Below are 12,810 nucleotides of genomic sequence, written 5' to 3'. Positions count from 1 at the left end.
AGAAACCACACTGTTCCTGTGGAATAATAGACAACCATCAAACCACACCGCAGTCTGCCAATCCACGGCTCCTTTCCCACATATCGAAACACAAACACTTCAGCCAGGGCAGCAATTCACTCCAACAGTAGTTCACTGCCCCTTAAAATCTGAGCTGCTCCACATTCTACTATTAATGATGCGGCAGTAAGGGTCTTAGAAAAAGAGTAAACATGTTTGAGGCTATTTTGTTCTCTTGGAGAGCCTGTCTATTATTCTAGCATAACATGGTAAAACCAGCATGAGCTCCGAGCCTGCAGCTCAGAGTAATGATGGTCAGACAGTGGATGAGAGCTGAGACAAGCCATGCCTTTGAATTAGCCAACACACAATACAAACATGATAGGCATGCTGGACAGCATATCATGGGACCGTGGGACACAGTTTCGCAAAATTTCGTGAAATGAGCGTGAACTCTGAAACGCAGATTATGTGTTGCGGATACAAATTATGTGAAGATTACATTCCTTCACTACAAATTGGGTAACACTTTAGATTAGGGAACACATATTAACTATTAATAAGTTGCTTATTAACATGCATATTAGTAGTGTGTTGGTTCATTATTAGTCATTACAAACCATTTATTAGCACCTTATTCTGCACAATTGTATTCTACAAGTATACCCCATAAACTATGAACTTTCCCTCAATAGCTTCCTAATTAGTGCTTATAGCAGTCAGTTAGGAAGTTGTTGCACATGAATTGGGCTTTTAGTGTGCTTTGCTCAGTATGGGGCTTATAAGGTGCTAGTATCACATATTATTGAGCGAAATGATTACATTATTGAGGGAAAACTCATAGTTAATAGTTAATATGTGTTCCCTAATCTAAAGTGTTACCCAAATTGCAATATGTGACAATAATGTTACGTGTTCTTCATGTGAAAAGGTTAGCTAACGGTTCAGTTTAGGCAAGTAAAGCAAAATCAGTTAAGGCTATGGTTAAGGTAAGGCAACTAAAACAACTTTGGTTAAGGTTGTCGTTAAGTTTTGGGTTAGGTTTAGTCACACTTTGGTTAAGGTTAGGCAACTAAAGCAAATTTGGTTAAGGTTAGGGTAAGGTTTTGGTCACGGTTAAACAGGAAAAACGAGCTGAAAATGAATACTTCACTCCCAGTAGAAAACGTCTTGGCACAAATTGGGAATTGAACCCGGGTCATCGGAGTTGAAGGTAAATGTATTCGCCCATCCCCCCCCCCCCCCCCCCGACCTCCACACCCTTACTTTCCACCGCACTGTTTCACTGTCAAACTACTGCCTGTTTCTAGTCGTGTCTCCTCATAATTCTTTCTTGAAGGGCAAACAGATTTCTTTCACTTTTCGTGCACGGAGAGAGTATTTGCATTTTAAGACATCATGCTCATTTCACAAAATTTCATGAGACCAGGCTGCATGGGGCAGAGTGTGTGGTGGTGAGCGGCAACATGTAGCAGTGAAGAGGGTGGGGGAAGAGAGGGGGGGCGGGTGGGAGGTGCACTGAGGGTGGGGGGTCCTGAGAGAGAGGCCGGGACGGGCCTGAGGCGCCCGGCGAGATGCCGGCGCTGCACGGCTCCAGTCTGCCAGGCCTTGGCTTAGGAGGGTAAAGACTGAAAAGAACCAACCTTCCCGTTGATCTGAGTGGTGAGGTTTGGATTGTATTTTTGGATGGCAGGGTGCGATGGTGATGGAGGGAATCAAGATAAAGTGAAAAAGAAAAAAAAACAACAGAGGACAAAAAAAAGAGGAATGGGAGGAAGAAGACAAGGAGAAACAGAGAGAGTAAAACAGGCAAATATCTGCTTATCCATTAATGAGTGATAAAATCACAATGGAGGCAATATCCTGTGCAGAGCAGTGACAAACACACAATACAAACACAGTGTAAACCCATCAGACACACAGAGTAAAAGGCCATGGAGAGATGAAGGCCATCTCACCAAAGTACAATCAGACACATATACACAGCAAAATCGTCAGTGTAAATTAAATTCTGAGTGTGTAAAAAGTAATTTAATTTTAAAAGCCATATGATAGATTTTGACACACAACTCTCCAATGTCAGCACAACAGAAAAACCAACACCTATTAACACTAGAAAAATTGCTGTGTATAATATATGAATACACAGATATTCCACCCACACGCACGTACACACACACAAGCACACACGTACACGTACAATTACACACACACACTTTCTTCCCTGTCTCTAACTTCCATGCAGTGTACGAACTCCTCATAGCCAGTGAATTACGATGGCATTTGGGAGGCCGAGGCTTGCTGACAACCAGACTTCATTAAGCACACAAAGCAGACAGTGTGTTGCAGCCCACATTTATTCTGCCCATTGACTCTTGGTGAGCTCAGCCACTGAGCCCTGAAATCAATGGACGTAGAAACGTGGACCCTGACACTGGATTAGTCATACACTCACCTACAAAATAAGATTTTTTACCTCTGCCTTGTTTAAGGAAGTGCCCAGTCCTAACTGAGGCAACATTCATCTCTATGGAAGAACACTTTATAGGCTAATACTGCATTAAAGGAATACACCAACTTTTTGGGAGATTGTCCTGTTGGTCAACTTCCCCATTACTAAGTGATGAGAACATAGACATCAAAATGATCCTTGTGTCCCCGGTAGATCATTGGTGCTCCATGCTAAAGACGCAGTCAGACTATGCACCAAAGTGCAAGAAAATTTGCCTCTTATTCACTTCCATTGTAAACCATGTAAAGGGCAAACAAAGAACAACTTCTGGTAGGTGAACATGTGTTGAACTCTGACCTGTGACTTAGTACAGCCAATAGAAATGCTGCTTTGGGCATGTTGATGTATGAAAGAAAATCCAACATGGAGGAGTATCTAATCATGGCAGTGTCACAATGATTAGCGTGTCTTCCAATTTTATACAGCACTGCTAGCAAAGTACAAAAATAAGCAAAAAAAGTGATGGCTTGCACTCAAAGTGAGGCAGGACTAGATGGTACATTTATATGCACATAATAAATTGATAGATGTTTTAAAGTTACCCATTAATACCCAATACTGGCTAACTAGCATGCTAGCAGCTAACAGATAACTAGCTACCACTTGGCACTGAGCATAGCATCGCAGCTGAGTGGCATTTATCTATTAACTATTAGCTACTAGCTATGATAATGTAGCAATACTGCCTAACTAGCATGCAAGAAGGTGCCAAGCATAGCACCGCCCTATCACACATGACATCATATGTTCTCTTGACACAAAAATAATAATTTATTTATTTTATAGATGTGAGCAACACTTTAGCATACACTATGTTGATTGAAAGTAGGCCACTAGCATTATCCGAAGTAAGAAGACTGGCCTTTTAGTCATAAAAAGTTGTTTTAGGTGTTTTTTTTTTATTATATGGCCTGTAGATTTGTAAATTAAAATATTGGATATTATTAACTCAATATAGCTGTAGCTGTTTCAGGTGAGCAACCAGGTATATTTTCACTGTGCAGTGACTTGTACACAGTCTCCCATCACCCACCACATTCACTTCCTATGGAAACAGGGACAGTAGTCCCTGCTAGTTCAAAACAATGCTTTATTGCCAGACTTAGCCATATCATTTAAAATGATTTACCATTTAGCTTTAGAGCTTCTATAAGTTCTCATACTCACTTTTGAGATAATGCTAGGTGTGTGTGATAAGTGTTAGCATGGAGCATGGGAGCCAATGATCTATCGGGGAAATGGCTGATGGTTGATTTTGGTGTCTTTGTTCTCAACACTTAATGGCTAAGTAGAACAAAATGACCATTCTGCTAAAAACTCTGTGTATTCCTTTAATATAGTTTAGATTACTATTGGTATAGGTTCCAGGTACATAATGCCTTACACTGAAACAAAAACAAGCACAAACACACCCTGCAACACACAACAGAAGAGACTGAAGACATTCTCTCTCACTCATGTCCAAAGACACCAAGAAGTGCAGACAAAGCAAAGCATATTAAAAGATAAGCAAACACATGGAAAATGGTGGGCTTCACATTTTGATAGAAGGATAAGCATTTGTGAGATGAAGATAAACATACAGTCTGTGTATATGACGGACACTTCAGTGGAAAATGGGATCAGAACGCAGGACCCCAAACACAGAGAAAAGAAAAGAAACTAAAAAAGACAAAGAGAAATAGAGATAGGACAAGAGAAGACACTATCTCTCTCTACACACACACATACAGACACACACACAAACACACACACACAACGCATGCCAAGTTGTAGTGTATGTTCAGAAGCCACAATATGAGACACGAATGGAAACATAAGCTACTGGCACACCTGGAGAGATTAAAGGTTAAAACAACTCAAACAAGAGCTTTGAAGAGAGAGGCAGAAATAACAAATATTACACACACAAAAAAAGAGTTTATAGTTTTCACTTTGATGGCTACAGCTCTCTCTAGTTTAGTGGAGGGATATTCCAGCTGTTGGCCAAGAAAGTAAAAAAAGGTTTATTCATTTTTTGAAAATTGTAATACTCTGCATTTTCATTGAGTGAACAAAATATCTTCAAAAGCATGTTTTGAAGATATTTTGTTCTGTAAAAGTACTTTGAACATTCTTCTTTTTTTTGGTTCTCAAAGGCAATTTTTATCTTGGGAGAGAGCATTATCTGATCAGTCTTTGGGAAATTGATGCATCTGTATAAATAAACATCTCCCACATACAGTATGTAGCCTATACCTCCCACACACACACACACACACACACACACACGCCATTTTTGCCAGGAGGAATCAGTTACCTCTCTTCACTTTTATCTTAACAGGGAAATTAAATTGCGAGCAGTGTTTCCTAAACGTTCTCAGGTTCTTTATGGTGGCAGCAGAGTCAGTCAGTGGAAAGGACTGAGTGCGCAATACAAGAAGTTAAGTTGATATGGCATATGTGTCGGTACAGCAAATCTTTTAGTGGCAGGCCTTCCCAAAATGGATCTACGTAGTATAGGAAACCCTGGAGAAACATTTCAAAATGACTCCACAGAGTTTACACCACAGCAAGTCCCTTAGGAATGGCAAATTTCATCAAAATCTCAGCACAAGAACAAAAAAGATTCCCATGCAGACGTGTTACCTGTTCAAACACCTAAATATGAGGTTTCATATGTTTGAAGGTGGGGAGAAAAGGATAGAATGAGATGTCTGTCAGAAAATGATTGCAAAACAACGCTAGCGTAAAAAAAGAATTTGGTGGTAACTTTATTTAGCATGTTGCAGGCATCAGCTTTGACAGTAATTTTTTTTAGGGCGAACTGCATCAAAGAGCATTGTCAATGGAAATGTCAACTGAATAAGAGAATAAAGCTGTAATGAATCACCCTTGCGCTTTGAAATTGCCTTTGAGAACCTGATATCGGTTGAGGCTAATTGAGTTGTTTGTTGACAAGGCCTACTTATGAGAAGCCCCGAGGCTCGCTTTCACCCCGCTGACTTTTATTGCAGCGCGCGCAGTCGACCGTATCCCGCTTTTGGGGGGGAATTTCCTCCCTGTCTGCTCCCACACGGGACGGCGGCGAGGTGTCAGCTTCTCCTCTGGCAAGCCTCCACATGTACGCCCCGCCGCCCTCCCTGCGCTTCGCCCAAAACAAAGAGGCAGAACCGCAGCCAACCTCCCGTTCACCCCCGATGAGTCAAAACACCCCCCCCCGTCACCGTGAGGTTGGCCGGGTCAAGCAAACTAACAACAGGGCAGTGGAGCAAGTACATAATCACCGCCCGGGAGACAAAGACGAGGCAGAGGGAGAGAGAGGGAGATAGAGAGAGAGAGAGAGGAAAGGAAAGGACAGTGAGAAAGCATACACAAAGCAGACATCAACAGGTTCGACTTTCACTGCAGCTGGATCCAGGGAGCGGGCGACATTTCCCCATTAGCAGTCAGGAGGCAGACGGTCACCTCTACTCTAGGTGGAGGGCAGTACAGAGGGTTAGTGTTGACCATACGGACGGAGGAGAGGCCCTCACTGTTTGAGGCGGTGACCTGTGTGGCAGTGGGGGGGTGGAGGGTGGGGTGGGGGGGGGTCAAGAGGGATCTTACCTCGAACATAAAGGTTAGCCGGAGCCGAGTAGCGAGTCCCGGCGCTGTTGACCGCCACGCACTCGTACTTGCCCTGGTCCGACTCCTCGCTGTTCTCAATCTGAAGCGCTCCTGGGGAGGAAGGCCAAAGTGTCACGGTTCAGGTCTACGCCACACACATGCAAACGGCACTCACACACACACACACACACAGACCACACACACCCGGACATGGCAGCACAGTAAATCAGATACAGCCACACTGACAGCAGCCCTCCACACAACAAACACACAACCCGCCATATATTAGCCTGAGTGAGTCCAAATTTGTAGATATTATCATTATAATGGACAGCAATTATTAAGCAAAAATGACCAGAGATCTATTTGGAAGCCAGATCTAAAAGAAAAATTCACATTAGGGGAGCATTCAGGACCAATGTTCCCACTAAACTGATACATCTAATAATTTATCACTGACCAAATAATATCCTGTCAGTTCCTACATCTAATAACTGATTACATTGACCAAATAATAATATCTTGTCAGTCCCATCATCTAGTAATTGATCACACTCACCAAATAATAATATCTTGTCAGTCCCAACATATATAATTTATCACAGGGACCAAATAATATAATCTTATCAGTAATGAGTCATTGCTCCACTTTGTCTAGTCAATAAAAGCAGGCTTGTTTTGTTTTTTTTAGTGGCAAATGATATTAAATACAGGGACTTAGTGATAGCTTAGGGTTTAGTAAATTGACGCCCATACACAACAGGCATACGCTTGAAAATATGGCTGGAAAAGACACTCATCCAGGCTTCTGCAGTGCCGTTCTTGCCAACAATGCAGATGTAGGTAGAGTGGAATTACAGTTATCATGAGCCCAAGAATTTTGCTATGAATAGGCACTTCTGAAAACATGAAAATCTATAAAATGCGTGTTCTCTCTTACATAGAACCCTTGAGAAACATTACCTCAACTGAAGAAAAGAGACTGAGCAATTAACGTAACTTAATGTAGGAAGTTTGTTGTTTATGGGGCAGCAGGTATAAAATATCTGCTATCAGAAACATTCACAGCTCTTCCTATAGTCTGTTAAAGGAATACACCAAGTTTTTGGTAGATTGTCCCGTTGGTCAGCTTAGCTGTTAATGAGAACATAGACACCAATAAATGCAATAGTATGCTTAAGTGTTAGCATGGAGCCTACTGTCACTCAACATAGTGTACGCTAAAGTGTTAGCATGGAGCCTACTGTCACTCAACATAGTGTATGCTAAAGTGTTAGCATGGAGCCCACTTTCACTCAACATAGTGTACGCTAAAGTGTTAGCATGAAGCCTACTTTCACTCAACATAGTGTACGCTAAAGTGTTAGCATGGAGCCTATTGTCACTCAACATAGTGTATAAAGTGTTAGCATGGAGCCTACTGTCACTCAACATAGTGTATAAAGTGTTAGCATGGAGCCTACTGTCACTCAACATAGTGTATAAAGTGTTAGCATGGAGCCTACTGTCACTCAACATAGTGTATAAAGTGTTAGCATGGAGCCTACTATCACTCAACATAGTGTATGCTAAAGTGTTAGCATGGAGCCTACTATCACTCAACATAGTGTATAAAGTGTTAGCATGGAGCCTACTGTCACTCAACATAGTGTATAAAGTGTTAGCATGGAGCCTACTGTCACTCAACATAGTGTATAAAGTGTTAGCATGGAGCCTACTGTCACTCAACATAGTGTATAAAGTGTTAGCATGGAGCCTACTGTCACTCAACATAGTGTATAAAGTGTTAGCATGGAGCCTACTATCACTCAACATAGTGTATGCTAAAGTGTTAGCATGGAGCACCGGAGCCAATAATCTACCAGGTAGGCTACCTATAGATGATTATGGTGTCTTATGTTCTCATCATTTACATAATGGGACAGTCTACCATAAACTTGTTGTATTTCTTTGAGGCAGCAAATTCTGTAATGAAATTACAGAAAAGACAATGGCTAAAGTCCTGTGTTGGTTTAACTGCCTGGGTGTCAGGCTACTACTGGCATTATACAGTTGAACACTGATTTGTTCATTCTACTGTTGGTGACAGTACTGGGTGTACTGGGACTGCTCATCAAATGGAATTGAAACCCAGTAGTTAAATCAGACCAGGGCTGAAGGACTCCATTGCTGCTAAGCTTGCTGAACCTCTTTGGCTATCTTTGTCTCGGGAAAACAACAAATGAAACAGGAGCTGTAACAGAGCACTTACCTGACACCATGGTTTACCATTTCCTCAATTCATTCCAAAACCATAATACAATTTCATAGCATTCATACAAACATTCGGTATTCATTTAGACACTGAGGTATCAGTAGAGACTTGGTTTAGGTTTAGACAGATGGCGTGAATGTGTCTCTTGCAATTATACAATGGTGTTTACTGGCTGAATGTGACACACATCATGCAGTTTTGCAACCACTGGACAATAATACATGTGAAAAATAAAATGTTAAAAAATATATTTCAGAATATATTTACTTAAATGCATCATGGAATGGGTTTGTAACACAATGTTAAGAGCTGGTTAAAAAAAAAAACATCAGCAGTAGAAATAAAATGATGTGTGTGTAGCCACATCCCTGGTGGATCTGGTAAAGGCAGGGAGCCCAGAGATGGAGGAGGAACAACCTTCATCTGGGATGCAGCCAGCAAGGGCATTCTGCCTGAGATGTATGTCCTTAAACTGCATAAGGACGGAAGCTCTCTCTCTCTCTCTCTCTCTCTCTCTCTCTCTCATACACACACAAACACACTCACACATTCATGGGGCTCTTCATACAGAGCATGTAGGTAAGCCTTTCTCCTCCATATCACAAAACATTGTGTCAGAATGATAATGTCCCAAGGTCTTAACTTTCTCCCTCTGGGCCTAAATCGGAGAGATCAGATCTCATTGTAGGCCAATCCTCACATTGCTGCTGGGGAGTGAAGAGGAGAGCATGCAGCAGCAGCTGCTTATTGGCTGAGTTAAATCTGCTTCTCAGTTTCTATATTTCCCCTTTCGATTCCCTGATCATTGTCTATCTCATAGCGCATTCACCATCTCTTCATGGCAGGGCCCCTTGATGAGAAAATGTTTTATTCCCTCCTGAGAAATACAAAACGATGCTGATGGATGTTTGCTCTGACCTCTTGGCATAAACAAGGCTAATCAGCGCTGGCGGAGAAGGTGTGACTTCTCACAGACGAAGATCTGGAAGCCCTAAGCCGAACGTTAGAAGCTGCCAGAACTTCCTCTGCCCTTCAGGCGGTGAGCCTTTAATAATGTAGTGATGTGTTTCCTCCCTCTGCAGCTTCTAAGGACAGCATGCCGACAGAGGTCAACGCTCAACACCTGAACAACACGCACTTTGCAGACTACTAATCGCGCCAGCTGTCAATTGCTATATCGCGTATGCAAATCGTCTTATTTCATACTCCGCGCAACACCTCGGTAGGAAAGTCTAAGAAAATTGGCTGCAGGATCGTCAGCTAAATATCTAAGTAGGGCTGCCATTGAGAGGAATACGATTGGGAATACATACGAATGCTATACACCATCTATAGGACCTCTTTCTATGCTAGGCAGCATGTCCATTTGCTGATGTGCCTGAAAAATTTTCATTAGGTCCTTGTTGAACTACCATGTAACCTATAAACCAGCTGATTTTCCTGCTGACGGTAGTTTTTACTCCAATTGCACTGGAAGATTGCTTTTTCCATTTCACATTTCTCTACAATTCAAATTGCTTGTGGAAGCATTTGACTAGATTCATTTTAAGTTCCCTGGTTTCCTGATAAGGAAAGTTGTGTCATTTTACAAAATTAGATTGTTTGATTTAGGCTTTGCATATTGACTGTTGTACTTCATTGTAAGTGGTCTAAATCCCTTGTTAGCGTAGTAGGCCTTGTGAAGTGTATATTAGCAGTCATGTTAGTTATTAAAGAGTAACTAAACCCATCCCAAAATCTGTGGTGAAGAGTACTCAACTGGCCATCTGCTATTGGCTGGTCTTTTGGTGCCAGGTGATGTCACCACCTGTTGTACTCTGTAGAAGACCAGCCAATAGCAGATGGCCAGTTCAGTACCCTACTTTTCACCATTAGAAGTCAGGCTTCACCACAGATTTGGGTTTGGTGTTCAGTTGTAGTAGTGAGCTATTATTGGTGATTTGATTTTATTACCTAGTGCTACGATAGTTTTCGCTTGTTCTAAGACATCTCAGTCTGGCTGAGTGATCCGTATGTGCAATTTCATTAGGATCGGATGTAGCTTCCTTGAGCTTTATTCGAAGGATTGACCATACACACTTATGAAAGGTCATGTGCTGAAGGCAGAGCAAGTGCCGGGGGCCAAGCGGAGAGGACAGAGAGCTGGAAATGGGGACACTGTGAGGTGACAGGAGGAGGAGGAGGAAGGAAGGAGGTGGTGGAGGAGAGGGGGGTTGAGGAGGAAAAGAGGATGAGTGGACTGTTTTCTGTACCCAGCATTCTTACCTCTGATTGGTGTACCACCTGGTGAGGTAATTTGAATGCAAATAACATTAGAGAGAAGCATTAGTATAAAGATGAGAGAGAGTGACAGAGAAAGACAAGAGCAGCAGGAGAGCAAAGAGAGGAAAAACAGCCGAGAAAAGAGCGACTGCTATTCTATCCCTCTTTATAAAGGAAACTCACATTCATTTCACTGATATGAAAAAGTAAAGAAAATATGTTTGCTACGTATATAAGACATTCTTTAATATTTAATGAGTCAAAGTGATAGCTGAGAGTGGAAAATAAGAGTAATGATTATTCGCAACCAAGGCTAATTTCATAAACGACAATTGTGCAGAATGTATTCTCTGAGAAAACCATTTTCCTCGGTCCAACTGGGTGTTCTTTTTTCCGAATGCTCCATATATGCACAAAAATGCTTAAATAATGTATACCCCAGCTATGGCTCCCAGCTTTTCAATTGTGAATCTGCTTATTTGTTTTCACCTGGTGCTTGTTTGCGTTACACACCTGGGTATTTGCTCTACAGAGCTCTCATCCCGCTATGATCACAAACCTACTTATTCTCCACACCTGCTTTTTTCTTTTTTCTGACAGCACCTGGCTATCAAGTGCTTGACCCCTCGTTCGCCGTGAACAGACCTGTTCTGGTTGTAACCCAAGGCGTTTTACATTGTCTGGAGACTGGGTGTGATCTGGGTCTTCAGCATCCTGCCGTAACAAGGCAGATAAGAACACAAGCTGCCTCCTCTCTCTGATGCAATACAAAGAAACCTGTGCTTGTGTCCTGGAATACATTGTGATGTTGCTGCTTCTATGGGAGAGCATTCTGCTATCCAGCTCCAGCATTAGCATACTATAGATGTATTTTTACAGCAGTTGTCATACTAGGCTAATCATACGCCGCCCTTCTATTGTGTGTACCATTCTTTCTAGTGCAGTGCAGTAGTTACATTTCTTCCTTTCATCTGCATATCCCCGTTGTCAGTATGCATACGTTGAGTCATTAGTAACAGGGGCCATTTGGGCATATCAGGTCATATGCAACAAACGGTGGAGAAGATTGGTTACTATACAGATGCCAGCGATCTGGATAATAAGCCAAGCCACTCTTGAGCCAACAGGAGCACAGAGATGTGGGAGATAGATGGTGAGAGATAGTTGTGGGTGTGGGGGTAGGGGGGGGGTGCCTGGAAGCTGTGTGGCCCCTGGGTCCGATGGAGGGGACATCAGCAGCTTTCAGAGGGCTGGACTGGGTGTACTGAGACCTGCCATGGGCTGCCTCCACAGCTGTCTGACAGCTACACAAACCCCCACGCCGCTCCCCCGTGAAATCAAGGGGGGGTTCATGACAGATTTCAGGGTCGAACATTCATTGTGAAAAATAATAGGGCTTTATTATGTTTTCACAATGTCTGGATTGGAAGAGGTTGTATTTGCAATAGTGTCCTTCGTCAGTGAAAAGATACAGTGATGGATTGGTGCTCTTTAATTTGAACCTTAATGTTTCAGTTGAGAGTACAGTATATTCCACTGTAGATCAAATTCTCATCTAAATATATGGCACCAATTAGTTCATTTAGGAGCCACAGTATGGGCATTGGTGCAGCCGCTAACCGTGTGTTCACACTGCGAGCAACTTGATAGGCCGCTCCATTCTGACTGATTGTTGGTGGTGTGAGAGGCTCCGACTGAATCTATGTAGCAGTCTGCAGCTACAAAGTGTTCAACAGGCAAATAATGTAATTTTTGCTGCTTTGGTATTGCCTTTCATAACGTTTCATTTTGACAAGTTAACAGACCTAGCTAGAAAGCACTAATTATAGGTAGCATTAATCAAAAAGGTAAAAAAATATTCATAGCTTACGATCGAACCCAACGATGGATGCAACCGTTCTCCAAGCATCATGTTTGAGACATTTATTCCTGTAGTCTTTCAAATAAATGTTGTAGAGAACTGGGAAGCTTTGCATGGCTGCAATCAACTTCTTGCCCATTTTGCACTTGCCAGGCAGAGCTAATGTTCATTAAATTAAATCACAATGAAATCACATTGCACATAAATCTGATTGGCTGTTGACTGCAAAAAGTTCAGCCGCGGCCAGCGTTTCTTGGCCGACGAGCTTGTTTGGCTAAGTTTTCCTGGTTGCTCGGCTCTATAAGAAATGAATGGACTCCCAGTGACTTGTTG

The 12,810-nt window shown here is 42.2% G+C and overlaps 1 protein-coding gene across 5 annotated transcripts in view; it reads right to left on the bottom strand.

Moving 5' to 3' along the window:
• Positions 1–12,810, bottom strand: part of ptprfa (protein tyrosine phosphatase receptor type Fa) — a 219,438-nt gene that overhangs the window by 112,320 nt on the left and 94,308 nt on the right. For all 5 annotated transcript variants that reach the window (XM_078285727.1, XM_071903191.2, XM_078285729.1 and 2 more), the window contains exon 6: positions 6,101–6,211. In XM_078285727.1, coding sequence (XP_078141853.1) covers positions 6,101–6,211 — 111 coding nt within the window. The remainder of the gene's footprint in view (positions 1–6,100; positions 6,212–12,810) is intronic.

Source organism: Centroberyx gerrardi, chromosome 9 (genome assembly GCF_048128805.1).
Source record: "Centroberyx gerrardi isolate f3 chromosome 9, fCenGer3.hap1.cur.20231027, whole genome shotgun sequence".
Taxonomy (NCBI): Eukaryota; Metazoa; Chordata; class Actinopteri; order Beryciformes; family Berycidae; genus Centroberyx; species Centroberyx gerrardi.
Note: the sequence above shows the minus strand (reverse complement) of the source record. Positions and strands in the feature narration are given on the sequence as shown.